Raw genomic sequence first — 25,935 nt, 5'->3', positions numbered from 1 at the left:
AACTTCTGCAGTTTCAAGATCAATGCATTTCAAAAATCCCTTCTGATTCTGAGTCACTGGACTTTTCCCACCTTTTTTAAATCATCTATCACAGAATCGTAGGCTTGATCACACAATAAGTGCTGTTGAAGGGACTGCTGGGGTTCATCCGCTCCAACCCCTCACACAGAGCAGGATCCACTTTTATGCTGGATCCAATTTCAGATTTGGATCAGGTTGCTCAGGTGATTTCCAGCTGAATTTTGAGCATCTCTGTGCAAATACAATGAGCTATGTCTAGTCCTATCTTACTATCACATATATTAAGCTTTAAGCTTCACTTCATCCTAATTAAATAAATGCACCTAAAAAAGATGATGAAGCAACAGATGATAGATACTCAACTGTATTTTTGATAGTAACAGCTAACCAAATGCTCTTAAAGCAGAGGTAGCAAACCTTAAAGCTGTTAGAGGATATTATTTATACTGGGCACCAGTTTATGATGTAGCCTTTGAACAACTGCTCAGTGGTCTCAGATAGAAGACTCTGAATTAGCCCTCACGCTAGCCTAGAGCGTCGGGAGGTATCACCTGCTGCTCCCTCCCCAAGAGCGAGGTGAGCACTTGCTGTTCCTGCCCTGCTGTTTGGCACCACCACCGCGACACAAAAGGCAAGAGAAGGCAGTTTTGTCACGTAGCAGGCAGCCAGGGGTCCCACAGATCGAACCTCCAGCTGAAAGTCAGACTGTGTGACAACAGCTGCTCGTCTGTCCTTGATGGCCTCCCTGCAAAGCAGCGGACACCTGCCTGCTAACAGCTCCTCTGTGCTCGAGGAACTCGCAGCAAAGGGTATGTGGGCTTTGGCCCCAGATCAAGGGAAAAAATCTACACTGAAGTAGTGACATTGACCCTCCATCAAGAGGCTCTTAGTCTGAACATCACTGCCTTTATTATGGCTAAATACTGTTAGCAAAATATCTAGCCTGAGAACCCTTAATAACCTGCTGTGATCCAAGTTCATGGTCTTGTTTTATCTTACAACGGCCTTCATATTACTGAAATCACTTGAGAACGCTGCTCCTCTGATAGACTGCTTTCGATAGGTCCTGAACTCACTGTCAGCCCAAGTATGCACAAAAATCAGTTTCTAAATCTTACGTTATTCCGTACATTTTAAGCTTATTGACCGCTAAAAAGGTATTACGATACCCTTTTTATGCTAATTTCAAAATGGTTTCAGCTGAAATATTGCTTCAAAGAACAAGTGTTATAACTTAGGACTTTCTTGGAAATATTTGTAGAATTGTATTACAGTAGTAAAATATTTAAGTGTAATCACTGGGTATATGCAGTACAAGGAAGATCAGTATTTCAGCACAAAGGCAGAGTTATAAACTGTTCTCAGTGTGATCAAATAAACAACCCAGATATTACCGTGTTTTAAGGGTGGAAGTTTATATTATTTAAAACTTCAGACCTAAGAATTTACATCAAAATGCCACCTTACATCTTGTGTTGGTATCAATTTATGTATACCAAGTTTGAAGAATGAATCTTCCATAAGAAGGACAAGGAAAGCCAATGCACAAAAAACCATAGTTTACCTGGATGAACAAAACCAAGTACTGGGCACTTGAATTTGAGGGCCCCCCAAAACCCCAGTATTGTCTATCAACAGAGTGCAGAACAAAATCGGTCCTGGAAGCACACATATACTGTTACAGCAGTGCAGCATCTCATTTAGGGGTTTATGGTGTCATCAGACTCTGTTGTTTTTAGCAAAGACTTGAGTGGCAAACATCAAGCTCTACTCCTGAACACAACTATAAAATGACAATGATGACTCTAATTTTGCTCAGAAAAATTATGTAAAATTATGTAATGACAAGACAGAAGATGCCTTCCTGAACCTGCCGATACACAGATTTGCATTTGTGCAAATTTGTGATTGGCATTGACTCAAATCCAGGCTGCAGATGTTCAGTTTCACAACAAAGCAGTCAAAATGCAGCCAAACCCCTAATTCCTCATCCTAAATGTGGTTTCCTCCTGTAGCCATATCAGTTATTGTCTTAAAAGACAGAACAGCAATGTCCTTTCCTGTATCCATCAACAATAAAATGAACTATTTAAACTGAAAAATGCACGTGGAATTTGGCCAGGATCAAAGCAGACTCTGGGGCAATGAGATATGAAACAGTGCAGTCAGGCTCTGGAGGAGACGGGTGATGCCCTTGCAGGATTTGCATGTGCCAGGATGCCAGCAGCATTCGTCTCGCCTGGTTTTAGGCACCTCGGGAGGCAGAGCTCCCTGCAGAGCCGATGAAAAGAGAGGCTCATGCCCTCAGCATCCCTCCCCGACACGCACATATTCTGCCTGGTCTGTGGTGGTCTGGGGAGCCGGCTGTCACATCCCAACACCTCCTATGGATGCTCCACTTGAGATCGCCATCAGGGTAGCTGGCCTTTCACAGGTGTTACAGATGCCAACACATTCAGAACCAAATATCCCTCCCTAAATCTCAGAAATATGACTAATTTCTACAAGCAGCAGATAGATCTCTGGTACCTGGGAATCATGTCTATGAACTATAGGACATAACCTTCTTGGAGACAAATTGAGGTCAACTGGATATTGCAAAACTAAAGGTCACATTAACCTGCCTGGACAGTCCTAAGAACTAAAGCGCCTCATTTCTGCCTTCTGCCATAACAAATAATTTACCTGAAAAAGTCATGCCACTGCTAAGACCCACAGCTCAGCAGACTACTGAAGAGCAATCAGACACCAAGGGGAGTCAGTGACATTAGGCAGCATAAACGCAGTTCATTTTGCAAGGCACGAAATGAAACACTTTAAAAGGTGAAAATCAAAATGCCACTGGAGGCAGTTTGCTCAGAGGGATCTCCCATGGAAGCAGTGGTCTCCAGGCTGCCCCACAGAAAACAGAACTTGAGAAATCGTTCGCCTGAACACCGTCATAGGCTGTTCCGTTCCCTTCAGAAATTACAGCTTCCTGCAGTCCCAAACAACACTGGAAGGCAGCACAGGCTGGAGATCTCCATTCTGAAATGTTTTGCATTTTTAGAGGAAGGTTTGCTTGGATTAACATTTTAATAATGGGGCAGGTATTCATCAACCACCTATCATCAACAAAAGTCCTGGATAAAACTTAGTTATTTCCTTGTTAACATGCTACAATCCAGGAGCAGAATTAATAAATCAAATCACTGGAGTGGGAAATAATTTTTCTAGGTATAAGTGTATTCTCCTAACCTGTCTCCCAAAACTGAAGATATGCAGATATGAGGACAGAAGGGGAGCACTGCATGCTGAGCAGCTGCCCGGCACAGGGAATGGACATAGCGCTCACTGTCAGTTTTTGCACAGATGAACCCATCTGTATGGGTGACTCCACACGCAGACGGGAAGCAGAACCACTCACCCTGTGCTTAAAGAGTGCGATTCCGTTGCCAGCAAGGCACTGGGCAGCTGCTCAAAAGCTGAGTGCGCTAAACACCTAGTAAAGTTGCTAGCAATGCTGGTTTCTTCACAAAAAGATTTCAGAGGGCAATAAAATAAATAAATAAAGAGTAAATTTCAAATAAATTGTCAACTGAGTCTTGGACACTAAGTTCCAGGGTACCGTATGTTGCCTCGAGTTAGCGGGCTGAATAAGAGAAAATTATCCAGATGAGGAGCAGCGAAGCGGAAACTGCTCCTAACTTTTCAGTGTACTGCCACCGTTCAGAGCATGGCTGGAATCAAACCAAGAGCCAACAGTTTGTCTACTGCATATCAACAAGATGCTTGTTGACAAGCTAGTTTTTTGCTATTTACGATGCAAACTGGCATGTTCATACAAAAGAAGTAATTATGTCTAAATACTGAGACTGTTACAGCAGATCTTAATTTTGCTGAGGAATTAGATGAGATTGCTAGTTTTTCATCATTTACAATGCTTTATTGCATTGTGAATACCCACTTCCCCTCTCAATGATATTCACAGATCTGTCCTAACTTTCACTAAATACCAGCTACCTGTAAACCTTGATGGCACCAAAATGTGTTTCATACAGGATACAGTTACAACAAATGGTAGCAACAAATCGTAGCATTTAAGAAATTTATAAACTGAATTCAGCACTTCTCCAACTAATTGTGTTTACTTCATCAGTGATAATGCAAGTTGTAAAGCTTCTCCCAGTGCCATGTGCAGATGGCAATCACGACTGCCAGCTGATCAGAGATGTATTGAGATGCATTATAATGACAAAACCAGCCTTCACAGTTACTACTAGCTATAATTTTCCTGCAACTCTCCTCTTCCTACCAAAGTCTACTGAAAGTTATTAGTGACTTTACATGTATTCCATTTTGAAATGACTGCAAACAGGTTTTTTTAAAAACTTTTTTTTAAACTTTAGTTTTAGAAAAGGCACTGGTATCTGAATTTGGGTATTCTTTTCTTGATATATTGTTTTTGTAAATTTCGGGCACTGTATCTTTCTCACCACTCTCCCCAATCTCTCCTCCCTTAAATCTGGAAATTTCTGCTCCACAGACTTTTTCTGACAAAAAAAACCCAAAAAACTCCCTTCCTTACTTGATAAGGAGAATCCAAGTACAACTGAAGCCTGTCTTCCTTCCTTCCTTCCTTCCTTCCTCCCTCCATTCCTTCCATCTATCAGAAGTGAAGCTACCAAAGGCTGGAAGTACTCAGCAGCCATAAAGACGTGCTTTCCAAGTAAACCCTACCATGAACAGCACTGCACGCTCAGTGCGGGTGCAGCTGTACTAACAAAGCTGAGCTTTGTCCCAGTACACTGGAACAATACATCGGTACAAGCACAGAAACACAGGTGGAAGTGCCTTTCAAAAGGTTGTACTGGCACAGTGCTATGGCTTGGGGGTAACACCATTTTACGCACCTACCTGACAGAGCCATTAAAGCAGAAGACTGTACTGCAGGCTTGGCCAGAGAAAGAGAGCTATTAAAGTGCTATAAATAGAGAAAAATATTCACAGGGTCCTTGCCAGCCTTGAGGGGAGTTAGAAACTTAACTACTCTGCACTGTTGAAAAATCTCTCCAAGTCAACAAATGCTATTATGGTTTTCCTTACAGCAATCACAGAAGAACCTTTAATACTGCCTTGCTTCTAGTTTATTAATAAGCTTTTACTTGTGTGGTCATGTAGTCAACACATGAGAACTCCTCCATGCTCATGGCCAAAACACAGCCACTTCTACATTCTGTAGCTGTTTTGTACAAAGTTGTAGTTTAAAGAGTTTAAAAATAAAGTTGCTTTATCAAAAAATAACACAATGAAAACCCTACTAAAATATATTGTGATGCCTCTGTACTTGCAGCTCTTGGTTTGTAGATTGTTCAAGTGACAACCAACAAACACAACTGAACTGCGAAAGCCAAAAATACTGAACTTTTGCTGTGTTATCCTCACCCTGATCAACCAGTTCAACTGCGTACGTGAAATAACAGATCAGTGAATTCAGCAGGCTATTCTTAAAAACGTTAAATGCATTTGTCTGAGATTCCCAAAAACACTAACTGAATGTCCTTAGCCTGGTTATTAAAATATTAGGACTTCCACAGCAGAATGAATGCTCAAGCTTTACTATAGCTGAAAACTACTCTAATAAAGTCACAGGCCGAACTAGAATGGAAAATGAAATGTGACCTGCAAAACCGACACTCCCTTTAGGGCAGAATTAGGAATGCTGGCCAGAGAGCTAATAGCCACTTTGTATTTGGACACTGACTCTTCTTGTCCCATCAAGAGACTGCAGTTTGAAGTGAGATTTCAAACACAATAAAAAGATAGGAAACACAAAGCAAAATGGGAACAAGAAGTTTATCCACAAATATCATTTTTACAGTGTTCATCAAAAGTGCTGCAGCAGGAAATCCTACACCCAGCAAGATGCGCTGAAAAATGGGAGAGCAAACTGATGCCTATAATATGTTCCCCACCACGTAGGATGGAAAACCATCACAGATCACACTCAAACTTAAGAAACAGATCCCAACTGCCCAGAGAACATACAATAAAAATAGTGATCTAAACAATCTTACCCTCCTTCCCGTCAACAGGTTTTGATACTTCCATATCAAAGCTCTCTTGCAGCTGCTGGCCTTTGAAGCGGTTGAGATGCTCCTGCTCTATCAGGTTACTTTCCTCCTCCTCCAGAGGTTGCCATGTGCCATCAATGAACCACTGTCCACGCATTACAGGGATCTTTTCTGTTTCTGAAAATCAAACGAGATTATTTTTTTTTTTAATGCCACAAATCACAAACTGACGGCAGATGAGAGGGAAAGGGAATTCTGTTTGGTGTTTTGATGAGAAAGTTACACTGTCGCTGCTGGGACACCTAACAAGGTAACCACAAATGCCTTGAGAAATACCACCACCTTTTCCCATGGGGCTGAAATGAGTAGCGAAAGTACTATTAATCTGCAAACAGCTGAGCTAATGAGGCCCAGTGTTTAGAGGGAGTGTGAGGATGTGAGAGAGGTGAGCAGAAAGATACAGATTTTGTAAAATTTATTAAGGGCTAAGTTCAAACAACAGGCCAACCCTAATGGGATACACTCCCCTCTACCCAGTTTCCCTGAATTTAAAAAAAAATTAGGAATTTTGTGAGGTTCCCCTGAATTTTCAAAAAATTAGGAATTTTGTGAGGCTCCTGCTCCTCTATAAACTCTGACCGATAACAACCAGTGGTTTCAAAGCTATTAAGAGGATGCAGAAATAGGAGAGAGAAACCCACTTGTGCTTACCCTGACTGCAGAGTCTTGATGCCTTTGGGAACTGTACTTAAAATAACCCAAATTACACATCAATTAGCATAAATGGTGATTTTAGAGAGGAAAGGGCTTTTTTTTATTAAAATCAGTCTTTCACTGAGAGCAGTTTTCAGTCACTGCCACTCTAGTTTCCGTTTCGGCACTCCAAAGGAGGAAGCTGGGCACCCAGCAATTGCTGTCCACATGACAAGAGAGAAATCTCTACAAAAAAAGTACAGCCTGGTGCTTATTCTTCATCAGACTGTGTTTTCTAACTACTGGGGCTGTAAGGAGCAAGAATTCTCCTCTGATACCCATCCCTGCAAGCAAGCTGAGACAATAACATCCTTTGTAGCTCAGTTGAGAATCTCTCCTCCCGCATCTGGAAAATCAAGAAGGAGAAATACTCTGTGCCTGTGCTCCACAAGCCTGTAAGACCCCAACCTCCAGCCTCATGGGACCAGCACAGATACAGCGTATCTCAAAGATCTGTTCCTACCTGGAAGGTAGGAAAAAAAGCTGGTAAGAACTGCTTGGGAAAGAAACAATAGATGCAAAGAAACAGAAAAGGCAAATCAGGTAAAAAAAAAAAAACAAACAAACAAGAAACAATAGAGAGCATGGAGATTTCAGAGTTACTAGGCAAAGGAAGGGACCTATCTGATCTATCACGAGACCAGGACAAATGCAGTGCACAAGGTGACCCAGCCAAGGAACCTCTAAACTATTCTGAATTCTTCATCCCTCAGGCTGCTGCACCTACAAGCTATGAAAGTAAAAAGAAAATCTCCTTAAAATAATCTCCCCACAGGGCAAGTAACACTCAAAATGTTTCCAAAAGCCAATTTTGAAACCTTTCCCATAACAGATTTACAGGAAAACACAGTTTCTGCAGTACCAGAAGTGATGATAATGTCTTAACACCCCACCTCTAACAGAAGGAGGGCACACTTGCAGGTGATGGCATCCTTAAGTTGATCCTGCAGCAAACAGAAAGGAAAAAAGAACAGCAGGGAAGCTCAAGGCAGGCGGGAAAGCGGACACTGGAGGCAGATGATGTGGAGCAAAGAGCTCAGATTACCACTGAAGTTCCCTCACTTGTTGCTGGCACATGTATTCCCCGTTACCCAAACATTCTCGTGCCTGGGAAACCTGCAGGCAACCCTATAAAACAGGCCCTCTCATCCCAACTTCCCACAGATCCCAGTTTTCTTTGGCAGGCATCAGGCATGCTGGTTCATCCCTCCCAACTCCCCCAAAGCCCCATTCAAACTCTCCGATCCCCCTGCATCCTCAGCTCTGCCTATACAGAACACAGACTACCCGGGTCTAGTTGGCCTGACCAAAATGTAGCCAGAAGTAGCACACGTCCCGGTTCTGCCGTTCAATTTCTGTTTGCACAGCTAAAATAGCTACTCCAGATAGGACCCAATTGTTAAAGCGCTGAATTTCTAACGTTTCGGATGCTGATGATCCATCAGCTGAATAAAAAGTGTTCGAAGGGTGTGGTTATTTAATGAAAATGAATCCCAACATATCAGAACAAAAGGTCCGAGTGGCTTTAAACTGCCGAAGTTAATAGTCACTACAAATGAAAATTCAATTGTCTATGAAAATTTAAACTAACTTTGGAGCCTACATCCCATCGAGGAAGCGTGAAATGCCAGTATTCAGTTTTCATGAAATGAAAGTTAACCACGGCAATGTTAGTTGTCATCATATACAATAGCTTCTTATCTTGCACTTGTCTTAACCTTTGCTGCATTCCCCCACATTTCACACCTGTCAGATATCTGTGTTTTTCAGCCGAGCTAATACACACAGATCCAGTTAGGCTGCCCCTACAAACAAAGCACTGTCTGTAGGAAAAAATCAAATGCACATAATATGTGAGCGTAGATAAAGAATACCATTGTTGCTGAAGCAATGACACAACTACGTCAGATGTTAATCCTTACTGGGAAAATCTGTAAGTAATTCCTTAATTCTTGACTAAGCATTCTGATGAAGCCCTATTCAATGAATCCATAAAAAGATTTTTTTAAAAATAATAATCATATGAATACTATTTTGTACTCCAAACCAAATGAATACAAGACACCTCTTTTTCAGTTTTGAAGGGCTTAAGTTTTTCACGTGGGAATTTCCACCTACAGATATCTAAAATTCTAAACATAAAGCATGAAAATAAACATTTTCAGGCTCTCTTTGCCTGAGATTACTCTTGTAAAGAGCCACTATGGGAAAGTTTGACTGTAGCACTCTGTAGCAGCTCTCAAGCATAAGATGGGCAGTGCCTTTTCCAGAAAGGCTCAGCCAGGAAACACTGGAATGTTTGAAATAAGAAAATTTTTGTTGTAAAATCTTTACAGGATAGCTTAGTTTTGGAATAAACTGATATATCTGGTGCTGGGTCTGGAAAGGGCATTTATCTGGAAATATAAATCACCTTCAGATCCAAAGACAGATTATTATGGAGCTTTGTTTTCAGACTAGGTCTTTAAAACCTGAGCGAGGCAATCCTGTTTTCCAAAGTTCACTGGGATCTTAGGGGGACCCAGGAGTTCCTTTCCCCCTCACCCTCCCCTCCTTCAGACCACTGCACACTAGGTGTGCAGCACAGCACCCCGAACGACAAGCTTGTCCTGCTCCACATCTCCAGCTGGGTGGCAGGTTGGATCACTGTGCTGCTGGGAAACCTCAAGAGAAAACCGTCTGGTAGAGGAAGCGAGTGAAGGACATGTCCTTCCATCAGAGGCACGGTTTGGTTTTAAGAAAACTGAACGCTGTCTTTCAGAACCAAAACAATCAAATTTGTGAACACAGCTGACAATCAACCATTTCACCTTACTTCTCATTAGAGAGGAGGCTTGGTAAAGTAAGGAAGAACAACCGCCCATTAACATCTGTGTTCTCAAAACCGAACAACAATGGTGTAATATTTTAAGTGCGCAATGCTGGATTTCAGTCCAGGTCAAAGTCTGATTCCCATCACAGCGATGAGGACAACCTACTGATGCGAAAAGTCTCCAGCTCCAAAAGCATGTGGCATTTCAGTTATGAAGAGAGGTACGCTAGCAGTAATTACACTGAATACTCTCAATAAACACAATTCCTCCATTTAATCTTGGACAGGTGCTGTTATTTAAAGATTTCCCTGCGATTCATCCAGAGAACTTGATGCACCAAAATTGCCATTTTAGCACCCAATTTCACTCACTCCTATCCACCTCTAATAATTTCATTCATGTCTTGGATATTCAGATCATTTTAGAAAGCTTAAACTACATTCTTTCAGTTATTTTTGTTTTACGGAAGAATTAAATACACAGATATATACATCATGTTGTACCTTAACGTGGTTTTTTTTGGCCAATCTATAATATGAAGTGTTATTTATCTTTGTCCTGACAATCTTGATCCCTAGGAAAGGATTTGCCTTGATTTCTTTACTGCCTTAAGTCTTACGCCATATAATCTGCAGTTGGCAGTGCTTCAGACCGAAAGATACCAACATATTTGGCTGGTTATACACTTACGTGCTTTAGTTGTACAAGAATTTCTAAATAAATTTAATGGCAGAGATTACAAGCTGAGGAAAAGCACTTTAATTAGTCATACGTATTTTACTACTTTCAGAGGAAAACAGTTTGAGAGATGTAGACTGCAACACAGGATTTATTTACTTCAACACAAAAAGGTCTTTTTTTCCTGAAAGTCCGAAGAAGAAAAGAACACAAGTACTGTAATTAATGCGATGAGACAAGAACACGAGCGATTTGCATTATGATAATCACCTAAATCCTCTGAATAACAAAAATTATGTTAAAATAAAAACTGCATGCAATAAAAGGTACATACATGTGCAGTACTTTAAGTATGTAATCCCAGCTACTCCTTTTTTGTGAATGTCTTTAAACTGCGTGATCACATCTAATATAAATTGGATGAAAAAGCTAATCCATCAGAACAGTATGAAAAGTAATAACTGAGCAGAATTTGCCTCCATTTTTCTTCTTGTACTATTACACGAACACTATAATTTATTTCCTGTCACCACAATGGTTGCAACGGTATATACCTAAATTTAAACACTGTACAGCTCAGGTGTGGCTCACATAAGCCTCTTTCACCTTACTTGATTCAGAACCAGGAAACAGTTGCAAAACCAAGGTGATACAGAGATAATAACTAAAGGTTGACAAATAGAGCTTAAACAAGAAGCCCAAAGGAGGTGGGTTTTGGAAATACCAACACAAGCTAGCATGCAACCTGGAAGACAAACAGACAGAATAAAATTATAAGCAGGTATGATTCATTAAAGTTCTGTTTCATTGCTTCAAAGCTGAGGTCCTGTTCAGATGCCTTGATGGCAAAGTTAAGGCACTTCTGGCACTATTCACTCACCAGTCTCAAGACAGCTGTAACAATTTACCCACAAATGAGATCTAAAAGGTTAATATAAGATTTAAAGGCTTGGAAATTTAGATTAAAGCTTGTGTTTTGCTGAAATTGACAGTCCCAACTTCCCAGCTTTCCAAGCCCAAAGCCAAGAGGTTGGACAAGAAACACAAGCTCATAAAACACAGAGAGCTCGAGATGCTTTCAGTATAGTAATTTCAGATTCCTGTTTTTCAGTGTAGCAACTTCTGTTCCTTAAATTTGACTTCTTTATTACTAGAGCTGCAAATAATTTGCAGTGCAGGAGGATAACATCTGCACAAGCTAAAGCTAACTGTGAGGCTACCATATGTGACATCTCAAGCTGAAAGGTATTTAAATAACGAAGAGAATCACAGAATCATTAAGGCTGGAAAAGACCTCTAGGATCATCAAGTCCAACCCCAACCCAACACCCCCAGGCCTCCTAAACCATGGCCCCAAGTGCCATATCTACACAGGTTTTGAACACCCCAGGGATGGGGACTCCTCCACCTCTCTGGGCAGCCTGTTAGAAGTGCCCATGCATTTCCCAAGGGGGGGGGGAAAAAACAGGTCAAAATGGCCTTCCCCCACCCCCCCTTTTTTTTTTTCCCCTCCACAGAGGCCTGCTAAAAGTGCTGCACATCATATGTCTTGGAGCACAGCACTCCTAGCAATTGTAATACACCTGAACGTTGACATAAGCCACGGAAATAAATGTATTCCAGAATAACATCAAGGGTACTGTCGGAGACTTTTCAAAATTTGCTATCCATAACTTTGGGTATATTAACTACTGCAGAGCCCATAAGACTTTCTGCTATTGCAAACACTTAAGTGTAAGGACAGTTATTACTCGACCTGTGCGTCAGCGCGCATCCTTCCCACGCAGCCGCCGCGGCCACGACAGCAGCAGCGTTCTATTTTTGCCAATGCAAAAGCACAGAGCGCAGTCTGCAGGACAAGTTCTATTCCTCTTACTTAGTTCCCACATGGCTGGGTTTGTAGAGTTTCGTGAAAAAAAAGAAAACCTAATGAGGAGAGGAAGCTTTATTGTGAGAATAGATGGTCATAGAAACCAATCATGAGATTAAGAATTTTCACATTTTGCTGTCAGCGACATGATCCTGCATGCTGGGTGAACAAACAGGTGTTATAATAAAACAGCCCAAACCTAAAATGTCATTATTTCATGATCACTAGGAAATACAACACTTTTTTATATATATATAGCTTAGTGTTCTACAGCTTTCTAGCTACTCCCTAACATATTATTTCAGAATAGAGCAGGTTACTGACATTTGAATAAATGGAGCCACTCATTTAATCCCAGCCCAGGTGACCTTCCTTTGTTTCACCACAAACACATGCAATCTGTTCTGCTCTTTCAAAAGTAACAAGGTAACCTGAAGAGCAGTTCAAGGGTGAAATCCCGGCCTCAGAAAATTTAACATAGCGACATGAATTTACAGAGCCGGGCTTTTATTCTTTATTCAGTGCCTGAGATGAAAAGAGATTTCATTCGCTAAGCAGTAAAGGATATTATTTTGCTGGTCCATCAAGTAATTCTAAATTGCTTTACTGAAGCAACTTCAAAATCACAGGCGGAAGTTACTTTTGACTTCCATAGCGACTAAGCACATTAAGAGCAATCTGATTGGCACAGACAGGATTTTCTTCCCAGGCTCTGATCTATGGAGCAGCTACACATGCGAGCCTCCACGTATGCTTCAGTGTGAGATGCATCAAGTGAGGAACACGTGCTTCGCCCCACTGCAAACATGAAATTGCTTCTGTTTTACCGAGACTGCCTGAAGTATTCAAGCAACAGCTTGTAACTGTTTTATCCTGAACCATTTTTAATCGGTTTACACTACGAACTGAGCAATCCAAAACAATATTGAAAGGCTGCTCTTTGGGGCTGGTTCAAATACAAGCACAGAAGGAACTCCTCAAAAAGAAATGAATGCCCTCAAAGTCATCTCTCATCTCAATGGCTGTATATCACCCCAAAATATAGTGCATATCAAGGAGGATTTTTCTGGTTTAAGTTAGTACTTTAATTAACATCTCTGCAATTGCTCTTTACAGAGACCCGAACTCAACGGTCCAAGTCAAAATGCTAAAGCTCTCCTTACTAGCCCTGCCAACGATGAGCAGGAAACACTCACCAAAAAATCCTTGGACTGTTGAAACATAAAATGTGCTGCAGTTTTAAGTTCAGAGCTTTATTTTTATTGAATTCTTATAAATGAAAATAGTTTACCAAATTTCAGTACTAGTGGTCTGAAGTGAAGCACTTCCACCACCAGTGTTTGCTCCTGGAGCCAGTCAGCTGGAAGAGCTAGTCTCTTTTCTCACCCAGAGAACCTTGTATCTTTCGAAATAGCATTTGGTTAAAGCTAAATCAACCCACAAAAGAATGACTGTGCCACGTGACAAACATGTGAGTACCTCCTAAAACATAAGCATGTGCTCAAATCCCACTGAAAGTCACGGGACTTTTGTGCAATCACACCCTCAGCGCCGAGTGTGTGTGCTCTCCTGGCAGGCGCTCTTCAGTAGGTCTTTTGTTCGCGAGCTCTCACCAGCACCGAGCAGCAGCAATCATGTAGGTACAGGTTAGGCAAGTAGGTTCCTATACAGGAATATCTTTCAGAAAAAGAGGAAGATTTTTCCAGTGCATACCTCAGACCTACCACTAATGAACAAGATAAAGATATTCAAGGGCACAGTAATCTTTCAGCTCCTCTCTTCTCCTCTGCAGGGATTATTTTCTGCACTCTCCCCCTAACTTCACTTCCTTTTTTCCGTCTACTGCACTCCAACTTCCGATTTCCCTACACTTCCATCCCCTGATTTCACTTCTTCCTTCAATTTTTTTTTTTACCCTATAGGTTCCCCCCCCGCCCCTTGAAAACCAGCGCAATTTTAGTTTCTTTCATCTGAAATATCACTGCCTAGGACCCCACTTGCAGATCCTACTCCCTTCATCCCAGCGCTCACTAACCATGCTATTTACAACATTTACAATCTCCGGAGCTTCTCTCCAGTTCCACACTGGGCACACTCTAGTGTAGCTTCAGCTACTTGCAACCCACTCACAAACAGATCGTACCACGCTAGTGAGCTTTTCTCTGGCCAACACTCAAACCCACCACCTCATCTTCACCTTTTGAAACCTTACAGATACCACTGACAGAACTGCTCATTCTTCTTATTTTAATTTCATGTGCTTCTGCAAGTTTTTCTTCCATCTAGTCCTTCTGCTTACTAACTCACACAGTGACAGCTCCTCCAGGTTCTTCTCGTTGCCTTCAGTATTGCTTTTTCCCCAGAGAGCATCTCCCTCACACACATACACACAGAAATTCAGCTGTCATCTATCTTTAATCTAGCCCCATCACCTCCAAATTAAATCCCATCCTATTTCTTTGATATCACCCTAATCAAATCAGTATTCAAACCTGAATTAAGTCAGAACAGAACTCCTGATCCTTCTCATCCCACAAACATTTTCTGCTTTCTTGGCTACAATGGACAACACCCTTCTGCCTGTCACCCACAGCTTGTAACCCAACTACTCCCTGCAGCTCTGCCTTCTTCCTAGCTGACGACATCCATCAAGAGAAGTGTGGGATCACATGGAAGGGTGAGCACAACTTGCCTTCTAAGCTGGGGCCATCCTTAGCTACTCTGCTGTAGCTGATGCCATCCGCCAGAGAGCGATCCTGTGATTATGGTATGATTTACAGAAGTAAGACACAGATTCACATTGCTTAAATAATGCTTGTAAATCACAAACATAAAAGCTGAGGACATGGAAGAAACTTGTCCTCAAAGACCCATCCAAACAAAGTGCTGACATGTCCCACCTGTTCTAGAGAAAGCATCCTAAATGTCAGAAGTTCTCTCTGCTGAAAGAAGGAAAGGCACCAAAGACTATAATCATAAACAGAACTTACACATAAACAGATGTGAACTGTGATTTAATACATGGAGCACCACAAATCTAAATTGTTTCATCTACGTGTGTTAGGCCTTCTGGTCAGGAAGGAGCTGGCCAAAACAGCTACAAGATACTTTTGGAAGGATGGCATGGTTAAGGACAGAAGAAAAAAGTAAAACCCAGGAAAGATTGAGTAGCAAAAGTAACTCTTTACCTTGCCATGCAAACTATCAGTATTTTATCTACAAAAGAATAACATACCTGGAGAGAAAAGCAAGAAAATAGTATTCAGGAATTCAGCCTTCGATCAAAAGCTCCTTTACATAAAGGAAATTGTATCAACCAAGTTCAAAGACTGCCCAGCACACCAAAAGCAATGTTCTAAGCATGCTGTAAAGCAACTGAAAATGTACTGTGCTGCTAAGAACAGGCTCAAAAAACCAAAAAGCCAGCCACAAGCATACTGATAAACTCTTGATTCCAAACCCTTAATTTTCATCTTGCCTTATGAATCTGTTTTAATACCATTTCTGTTTCAGAATACAAAACAAAATCCATAAACTAAACCTGCAGCCTCAGAAGAAAATATCAGACCTTGATTAAAGCAGCCAGGCAAGAGGTCTAGCAGGACCTCAAGATGGGTTTAGGGTTGCCAGTCTGCAAAGTGTCAATATACAAATTTACACTACTGGCTCTAGGGAAGGCACAAGCACCCAAAGCTCCTGCACAAAGCAGACAGCAGAGTAGCACCTTATACCTCTGAAATGTTTTTTAGTCTTGACAGTGCAGCTCAGAGAACCACCAGTGGCTGAGGTACAAAAGGCTTCATATCTGACTGCTAATGTCCACCTCCTCCAGCAAAACAAGCACACGCGAAAAAAAATCCACAAAGAAAATAGCCTTTTGTAATTGTCTTGTGCCAAGCATCAATTACAGTACTCCAAGGCTTCTTGGTAATCTTAACCAACTCTTAAATTCAGAGGGCAGATAACACTGCCCTGGCATTCAGGTCTCATTTTGCAAAAGCTCGACCTGCAGAGGCTTTTCACAAGGTGTTAATGGCTGCCTATTCTTCCAGTTTACAAAGCAGCTCACCTAGAGCTTACAAGAGAAAATCCAGGGTCTTGGATATTTCTTTCAGTCCAAGCTTAAAGGGAGCTGAAATAATTTTGAAAAGCTGCCCAATTCCAGCCTGAGCAGACAAATTCTAGAATTAAGACCCAGTGGACCACTCTGTATTCACAGGTATTTCCAGGCTAAGGTCAGTAAAATATCTGTTCTGTCAGTACAGCAGATCTCACATCTTATCTCAGGGATGGTCCTAGTGAACAAATTTTTTTTTTTTTAACTACAGCCAGAGGTATTTTACTTCATAGAATTCTGCAACTATTAGGTACAAAACCATACATGTTAAAAAACAAACCTCGCACCCCTTCCAAACCTGCATTGGAGTGGAGTATTTTATCCTTCCGTAAAAGACAATGCTCCACAGACTCTCCCAATGGCTGTAGAAATACACATTTTTGTCGTTCCTTCTTTCCACATACCACCAGATTCTACAAAAGCCCTACTTCAATTTTAAAACTACTGTTGCAAGACAGATGTCAGTCAAGGTGATGAATGCCCCCAACCCACAGTCAAAATTCAGACTGGAGAACATGCTGGGATGAAGACAACTACCTGGAGAGTAAAAGTGGACTGATTTATAACAAAACACTGCAAGAACTAAATACAGGCAAATTGACAATGCAACCACCAAAAAGCAAGGGAAAAGCAAATACCAAACAGGGCAACAGTTGCAGGGAACAAACTCGCAACCCAAAGAACAGGAGAGAGTCACCCAGAAGTCCACAGGCTGTGGGTTTAACAGACTCACCCAGGGCTTTGAAAACGAGACTGAGTATCTCTACAGGAAAATAGTTGTAAAGCAGCCCTCTTCAACCAGGAGGGCAGAAAGGCCTGGATAATTTAAGAAAATTCAAACGGAAGACCCTCATATATAAATATCACTCACTGATTGTGCTCACAGAGAATGAGAAGCAGCCCAACTCCAAGTTATTCACTTATCTGGAAGCCTACATTAATAACTTTAGTCCTCTTGCGCTGTCTTTGCTAGTTCCACAATTCTAATTAAATAAATCCCAGAGGTCACAAGGTAAGGATAAAATTGTCAGTAATTAATCTCCCCAAATTGTAACTCAGTCTGATATTCCTGAAGTTACAAATTAATCCTGTGATGAGCTTAAGATTTCTGAAGATGTGGAGTGAAAAAATACTTCAGCACATGCCAAGCTATAATCAACATTTCACTGCCATTAAGATGCCACGATAGCTGAAGAACTGTCAGCACGTTCAGTATTGTAGCTGTAAGATAGCAGCCTTCCCTGAGTACTGTACATACATGAAATGGAACAACAAAACGGGCAAGAACAAAGATAAAAGCTTTTGACCTTTGTTCTGAACTGAAAAAGTGAATCAGCAAAACTGGGTAGCAGTTTCTGTACTCTTTAATATGCACCTCAGCATATTTTAAGTCAGTTGTGCTCATTATACTTCATGCTTGATGGGATCAGAGGGTGAGAGTCTCCTCCCTCACCCATGGGCTTCAACAGTGCGAGATCTTCTTTGTCACTGCTGGCTCCTTCCCTCACTATGGTGAGCCAAGGTAGCAGCTACCGCTTGGATCCAAAGTTACACATGCACACTCTCAAATGGGAACAATTTGAGAATAATGGCTACACCAAGGCCTTCAAAAGCACAGATGAGACTGAATCCTCAGGATCTGACCTTGCTGCCTTCTCAGCAGAACGCAACAGTTGGAAGGAAAGAATGGGAAAAAGGCAAGAGCGCTCACGTACACAGGGAAGGGAGGTAAGGAAATGTGTAAGCGAAGGAGGAGTTAGAGCAGAAGACACCGACACACCCTTGAAACACCAGAAGTTCCTTAGTCTTGCAAAGGAGCAGGCTTGCTAGTAAGAAAAACCTTGAGCATTCTCCTTAATCAGCTTTCTGAGGACTAAAAAACATCCTCATCATCAGTCGTCTCAGGACCAAGAGTTTATTTGTCCCCTGCCTAGCACCACGTCTGGTGCTAACCTCTGGGAATCTCTCCTTCCAACCATCAGAAATTGTGTCTGCACAGCATATGTTGTCATTTGAAACATCTGCTCCTCAGGCTTAACGAGACTGAATCAGCTACCAAAATGGACAAGGCACAGGGTCAAGAAATTAAACCTTTAAGCTGCTGAGGAGTAGAGCCTCTTGCTCCCATCACCGGGAGCAATCCTGCCTCACCTGACAGCTCTGGTCACTCGCTCTTTCTCCCTATGGCACAGTTACAAGAGGGATGGCAGCAGTTTCTTCAACCCTTGGATGACCTGCATCACCTCTTTCCAGTAACCGTGTGGCCAATGCATCAAGCACCAACAGCAAGGGCTTCAGGGTGGTGACAGGAGAACCACCTCCACTTTCTGCTCAGGGAGCTGTGCCCAGGCTCCTCTGACTCAAAACTCACGTGGACTGAGACCTCTGCTCGCTCCTGGAGCTCAGTGTCTGTCTGCTGGGGTAATGATTTGAAAGACAAATTGTCACACCGTAAGTGAATTGTACCACCTGGTATTGTAATTTATGGATCTCCCTCCTGTAAAGATGCTGATAAAGAAGAGGGGAAACAACCAAAGGCCCTAGTTTTCAGATTTGCTGCCCCAAAACAGTTCTGCTGCTCCTCTGTGACTCCCACCCAAGTCTCAAAAATATGCAGAGGAGGTGAGAGAAACCTGCCTACGTGAACCTCCCCCAAGCCCATGCAGGGACAGTGTCTATTGCTCAGCCACTCCGCAACGCTCACTCTACTCTGTAACATTCCCTTGTCCTTGAAGGAACACAGTTGGAAAGCAAGTCCTCGGGGATGGAGAGTGAGCAGTGGCACAGCTTGTCTGCTCCAGGAGAGCAGATGCCCTCTTGTCCAATGAGACCCTGGAGACATTCCCTCCAAAGGAAGGGGCAGAAGAGCTGAGGTGTCTGCTCTTCTTTAATCCCTGTTCCCCAAGGTCCCCTCTACTCCAGCAAAGCACACATGAATGCAAGGGGAAGGATAGGAGAGGAGGTGCATCCCCACCTCATTTTGAAGTCAAGGGGGTGAAGTAAATACCTCTTTATTGGAAAGGTAAGAAGGACTATGTGTGTACCTGAGATGCCTGTTGCATCCAATAGAAAGGCAAAGTCCCATTTCATGCCCCCTCCCAGTGGGCAGGTGACAGGGTAGGGAAGATGAAGCACAATATCATCATGTTCCTAGCAGAGGGAACAAGGGTAGCAGAGGAAGCCCGCTATCAGCCATCTCTGCCATCGTTCCTCACTGAAGAAGAGGGATCAGAAGCCTGTGTGCAGCAGGGAGGCAGCAGACAAACAACTGCTGTTTCTGCCCTGCTCCCTCCGAAGGAAGGGTGTGAATATTGAGGGAAGCGTTGAAGGCAAATCTCCATCCTCACTCACCCTTTGTTTAGAAAAATGGAAGCATAAGCAAGAAGGGTCTCCATCACCTTCCCTCCCGCTTTCTCCTGCACGTGCTGAGAAGTGAGAAGATACCCAGACCTCCCCTCCCCGTATCTCTGTATGCTGAGATGTGAGTGCCCAGATTCCCCCTTTCCTTCAGGTACATACACGCAGCGGGGCAATGCCCAGTTCCCTTTGCAGCTGGAAGTGTGTGAAGAGGTGCCCAGTACCCCCTTCCCCACGACCCTGCATAGGGGGTGAGGGTTACCCAGCACCTCTCATCCTTGAGGGGTGTCAGGGGGTCCAGTGTCCGCTCTCTCAAGTGCAAGCTGAGGGATGCCCACACTGCTCCCTTATAGATGTGTCTGGGAGCCTGGGCTGCCCAGTGCCGATGCTTCCCCCCGCGTTTGAGACTTGGAAGGGGAATTCCCAGTCCTTCCTCGCTCAGGTGTGTGCCAGAGATGGGCGCCCAGGCCCCCCTCTGCCTAGGGAATGTTTTGCCCTGTATCCCGTATCTCCAGGTGCGCAGGGGCAGCAGGCGGTGCCCTTGGCCGGGATGGTGTGATGGGGAGCGCTCAGAACCCCCATTTACCTACTGGGGTCCGCTGGAGGGGGAGCAAGGACCTCCCAGCGTCCCGAAGGCGAAACCCAGGGTAGGGTCTCTGGGTGCTCAGGGGACGCCCTGCGTCCCTTGCTGGGGAGACCGGGAGGCGAGGGGCACCCCAGGGTGTCGGTCCGAGGACAGCGGGACCCCCCGGCCCCCGCTGAGGGGGAGGGGGGGAAGGGGGGGATGGAAGCACTCACGGTTCCAGTAGACGGGGTAGCTCTCCGCGCTGGCCACGTCCACCTCGTAGAGCCCGCTCCGCACACACACCGGCTCCACCGCCTCGCCCTCCCGGGGCTCGGCCGGGCCGCCGGGTCCGAGGGCGCGGTAGGCCAGCTCGATCCGTAGCGAGTCGTAACCGATAAAAGGTTTCCAGGTTTTCCGGTCCTCCCGGTAGAACCAGCGCACCTCCTCGGCGCCCAGCTCCCGCACCACCTCATAGCGGGGCCGGCCGCCGCCCGGCCGCCTCCTCTCGGGCAGGGCGGCCGCCGCCAGGGAGAAGCCGCTGCCGCCGCTCTCGCTGCTCGCCAGCCCCGCGCCCTCGCTGCCCTCGCCGCCCGTCCCCGTGGAGTAGCGCAGCGAAGCGCCGGACTCGGCCGAGTCGAAATCGCCTCCGCCGGCCTCGTCGCTCAGGCTGGGATCCCGCGGCAGGACGGCGGCGGCCGCCTCCGGTTCCCCCTCGGAGGAGGAGGTGGAGAGCGCGGCGCGGAGCAGCGGCGCGGAGCGCTGCTGGGGGCGGCGGGGCGGGCGGGCGAGGGGATGCTGCACGCCGCGGCTCTCCTCCTCCTCCTCCGCTTCCTCCTCGCCGCGGGCCGGCCGCTCGTAGCAGCCTTCGCCGTACCCGCTGGCTTCGCCCGGGAGGTCCCAGGCGCCCTGCGGCGAGGCGGGCTCGGGGTAATCCATGCCGCAGCGCGCCCGGCCCGGCGGTGCCTCCTCACCGGTGCCGCCTCGCCCCGCCCGCCCCCGCGCCGCCCCCTCAGGCCCGGCCCGCGGCTGCTGCAGCCGCCGCCGGCTCCGTCCGGGCGGGGGCGGCGCCGCATCGTCACGCGCGACGCGCCGCGACGCGGCCGGGGGCGGGGCGGTGGCACGCGGCCTGCGGGGGGTGGGTGGGGGGTGCGTGTGAGGGGCGTCCTCTGGGGCGGCCGGTGCAGTCGGGGTTTGTGTATGTGACTGTGGTTGTGAGTGTGAGGCGCCCTCAAACACGGCCTACAGACCCATCTGTCTGTGAGACCCTCAAACACGGCCTGCAGCCCCATCTCTTGTGTGTGAGACACCCTCAGTTACAACCTGCAGCCCCGTCTTGTGAGACACTCAAACACAGCCTACAGCCCCAGCTCTGTGTGTGAGACGCCCTCAGGCAGAGCCTACAGCTTTGCCTGTGTAAGAAACTCTCAAACACAGCCTGCAGCCCCAGCTCTGCCTGTGAGACATCCTCAAACGTGGCCTGCAGTCCCATCTCTCTGTGAGACGCTCTCAGACACAGCCTACAGCCCCATCTGTGTGTGAGACACTCAAACACAGCCTACTGCCTAAGCTCCGCATGTAAGACACCCTCAAACACAGCCTAAAGCCCTGTGTGTGCGTGTGTGAGGTGCCCTCGAGCACAGCCCCGGCTCCCTGTGTGCATGTGAGGCACCCTCAGACACAGCCCTGGGTCTGTGGCAGTGCTTTGAACTACAAGCTGTGTACGTGAGACCCCTAAAAACCCAGCCTGCTGCCTCATGGACATGGGTGATACCTGCCAACAAGCCTGCGGCCCTCTGTGTGGGTGAGGCGCCCTGACACGCACACACGCGTGCTAAAGCGCAACCTGAGGCTCAGCTTGTGTAAGACACCCTAAAGCACAACCCGCGGCCTCACAGGTGGATGAGACACCCTGACACACATCCTGGGGCCCAGTGTGTGGGTGATGACCACCCTCAAAACCAAACTGTGGCTTGGTGTTCTTATGGCAGGCACTCCTAAAACAACCCTCTGTGAGTGTGACCAACACCCCCAAGACACAAACTGCAGCCCCATGTGGGTGACAGATGCTCTTACGGCACATCTTGTGCCCTTGTGTATGTGTGTATGTGAGACAACACATGTCCTGTGGCCCCATGGAGGATTGGTGTCTGTGCATGAGAGACCTCCAGCGCTCACCCTGCTGCCTTGTGGGGGGTTACTGATACTCCCAGCACTCATCCTTCTGCCTGATGGAATTGTTGTTGTTGGGCTGTGTGTGCACGTGTATCCCTCCCTACAGCCTACTGGGGATGGGGTCACAGAGGTTTGGCCTGTGAGTGTGGGTGTCAGGCCCAACGCACACCTGATAACTTAACAGGGCAAGGGGGGTACACACAAGAGGCACAACCCCAGCCAACACCCTGCAGCGTTCCGGGAAGGACTAGGGTTCATGTGGGGGGGGAAGTGGACCCTTTATCACACACCCCAACACCTAACTGGGGAGTAACCCACTCATCTCCATGTGCACTGGGAACGTCACATCCTGTGACTACAAGAGTGCAACAGGGATCCCTCCTGTGTGCATGAAACCCTACACCCTACACCAAGGAAACCCTACAGGCTAAAGGTTGACAATCATGCACAGGGTGACACTGTGCGCGAGATGTCCTCTCCCAGCTAAACGCCCTGGCAGGGAGAGGTGGTCAGGTTTGACACCCCTTTTCCCTTCAGCCAGGCATTTCTCAGTTGCATGGGGGCTGTGTGAGACAGGCATACCCCAAACACACACTCTGAAAACTAACAGGGCAACTACCTGCAGTCACCATTGTGTGAGAGAGACCCCACTCCTCCGAACACTAGTTACACCCCCCAAAACTGGAGGAGCTGGGGTTCACCTGTGCTTGATGGCGTGTGTGAGCAAGAAACACCCGCTTCTATCCCCAATACACCTGCCTCCATCCCCAATACACACATCGTAATCAACAGGAGGGTGTGTTGTGATGTGTATCTGTGTGATAAAACACCTGGCAGCCTGTAGCAGGAAAAAGGATGGGGGAGGGTGCCCAGGTTTTACGCTGTGTGAGACAACTCCCTGTCCCAACACACACCCTACAGCCAAGTAAGGGGCAGTGATGGATCACCTTTGTGCTGCCAGTCCCCCCCATCCTTTCTCATGGACTGATGGTTGTTGTGCATGTGGGAAAGAGAGAGACTCCCAAAAACACACCCTGACTTACTGGGGTGGGGTCACCTGTTTATGAGACACCCCAATTTTTCGCAACATGCCCAGGAGGAAGGAGGCAGTGAGAGGGTATGAGAGTGATACTCCGATCTCAGCTACACCTTGGAGGGTGAGGGAGCTGACACCTGCGCTTTTGTCACATCTGTGTGTACATCTTCCCCGCTGCCTTGCTCATATAAACATCACAGCCAGCAGGTCTGCAACCTCTAGCCATATACACCCTGCAACCTGACGGGGGAACGTGGTTGTACACAGATTGTACCCCCAACCCAACCTTCACACACACACACACATATACATGCACACACTTTTTCCTAAGGTAAGAGCAGGGGAAGGGGCGGACAACTGGATGTCACCTCTGAATGTGAATTACCCTGAACACCCAACTCCCTATGCTGGCCTGCGTTGGATGGCTGGGTTTTATCCCACCTTGCAGAGGCAGCTGGTGTGTGCATGTGTACAGACAGAATGCAGGAAGGACAGTAGTTGGTTGAGGGTCATATATATTTGTGTGCCCCCACCCCTAAATGTCTGCGTGTGTCATTCTCCTCCTTGATTTACAGCAAAACCCCTCTCACAGCCCTGTACATCAGTTGTGGGGAAAAAACCCAGGGTATGATGCATGTGTTCCCTGATTCCCCCATCTCCTACCCATTCTGCTTGTCTCAATCCTACAGTCTCCTGCGACAAGGAGACTTCTGTGTATTGCACAGTGTTGTATGTCCAAAAATAGGTTTGTGCCCTACCTTCTACATCTGCTTTCAGCCGGGGAATCCTGTTAATGGAGTATGTTAGAACACAGAGAGAGGCCAGATTAAGTTCAGGCTGGAAGGGTAGGTGAAGCTTTTAAAAATGTTCACTGCTGGCACGTTGTTTTCCTGAGTCATTAAAATCATTCTGAAAGACCGCACACGGATCCTTGAATGCATCGGCAACACTTTTCAACCCTAAAAGCTCCAAGAATTTTGTTAGCATTCATGAGTCCCCACTGCAGGAGTTTTATGCGTGCTTGTCCTACCTTTCCAAATGGAGAAAGAGAGGAAAAAGAGAGGAGATAAACAAAGTACAACAAGAAATCAGGGGAGGAGGCTGCGCTAGGGCGTTTGACCACATTGCTCTAGCACCAGGGACACGATCTGTTTGTTTAACCTACCTTTTGCATTTCTAATGAACTCCACGAGGTAAAACCTGTCCCAGATATTCCTCCACAGTGGGGAAGAAAGGGCAATGTTACTTACCTTGTAGATTGCTCTGAAGACACAGATTGTAGGATTCTTACTTTTTATCCTAATTTCCATCAAAGCCAGGGGGATTTCACCATCTTTTCTCGTTCAAAAAGTGTTTCACCCTTCTTCATGTCATCCTACTCAAATCCTCCCTCCTTTTGCTCCTTGTCTGAGATCAAGGAAGGATTGCCCAAGTGACCAAAGGGCACTTTAAATGTTCTTTACCTATTTTATATATAATTTCAGGTGATCTGATTTATTTCTTGACGTGTGTTTCTGCAGGTATATGTCTGCTTTCCATAAGCAGATGCTACATTCTTGTGCACAGCCTCTCTGTAGACAGCAAGCAGGCAAGCTGAGCACTCGTGGTTCGTCATCATCAGGCTGAACCACGTCACAGAGACTTGCAGTGTGACTGTTCTTCACTGCAGCCACCTTGGAGACCTATGGAGAAAAATGGCCTAAAAACTGGTTTATTAAAGGCAAAGGGAAGGAAACTCCAGAGCCTGGAGCTCCTCCTGGAAGAGTCCCAGTGGTTTTCACTTTGATTTTGCGAGGAAGGTCTTTGCTGGGGTGGGTTGCTACGATAGAATTTGAGAGCCCAGACCTCATCTGAGCTCAGAAAGGGACTGTTTTCCCCTTTTTACTGTTAGCAGCGCTGAGCTCACAGGTATGGAGTAGCTTGAAAGTTTCTGGCATGACACAGGACTCAAGTTCCATCACCATAGTGTTACCTGAAATGAAAAATACATCCAAATATATAAACTTCATTTACCATCAGAGGAGGAAAGTTTCCTTACAGTGTAATAAACGTGGAAGAACATAAGTGTCTATATGGAAGTTTTAAAGCTAAGTTCCCTTCATTTTGAAATGCCATTTACATAACACTGTGAACTTCCATGCAGACTAAGAGCAGGGGGTGCTGTGATCCTTCTGTAATGAGACCTTCACAGAAGACTTCCATAGTCTTCCATAGTCATACATACTGCCTTTCTGCAGAGTTAATACAGTTGGGAATTTCCTGGAAAAGAAGTAGGGAGGTACCATGAGGAGCTCCCAAGGACCTCCCTTTGTCCAAGAGAAAGAGAGGTACCGTGAAGGTAGGGAGCAGGTGTGTAACTGAAAGTATAATGCACTGCAAATCTCTGAATATCCTCCAGGTTTTAACATTACTTTAAAAAGTGTGCACACAAGAAACAGACTCTCAGTTTCTGCAGCAATCTGAAACCTAGCGATGCCTCCTATTTATCCCGTTCATTTGC

General features: G+C 45.5%; 1 protein-coding gene across 2 annotated transcripts in view; it reads right to left on the bottom strand.

Annotated features, from left to right (window-relative positions):
* DDHD1 (DDHD domain containing 1) overlaps positions 1-21,288 on the bottom strand; it is a 66,370-nt gene extending 45,082 nt beyond the window's left edge. The window contains exons 1-2 of one of the 2 annotated variants that reach the window (XM_075104345.1): positions 20,461-21,288; positions 6,078-6,251 (exon numbers count right to left, since the gene is read on the bottom strand). In XM_075104345.1, the coding sequence (XP_074960446.1) occupies positions 6,078-6,251; positions 20,461-21,163 (877 nt within the window). In that variant the 5' untranslated portion in view covers positions 21,164-21,288. The remainder of the gene's footprint in view (positions 1-6,077; positions 6,252-20,460) is intronic. The other variant, XM_075104344.1, reaches the window with a different exon arrangement.
* Between the last annotated feature and the right edge of the window lie 4,647 nt (positions 21,289-25,935).

Source organism: Phalacrocorax aristotelis, chromosome 9, assembly GCF_949628215.1.
Source record: "Phalacrocorax aristotelis chromosome 9, bGulAri2.1, whole genome shotgun sequence".
NCBI classification, from domain to species: Eukaryota; Metazoa; Chordata; class Aves; order Suliformes; family Phalacrocoracidae; genus Phalacrocorax; species Phalacrocorax aristotelis.
Note: the sequence above shows the minus strand (reverse complement) of the source record. Positions and strands in the feature narration are given on the sequence as shown.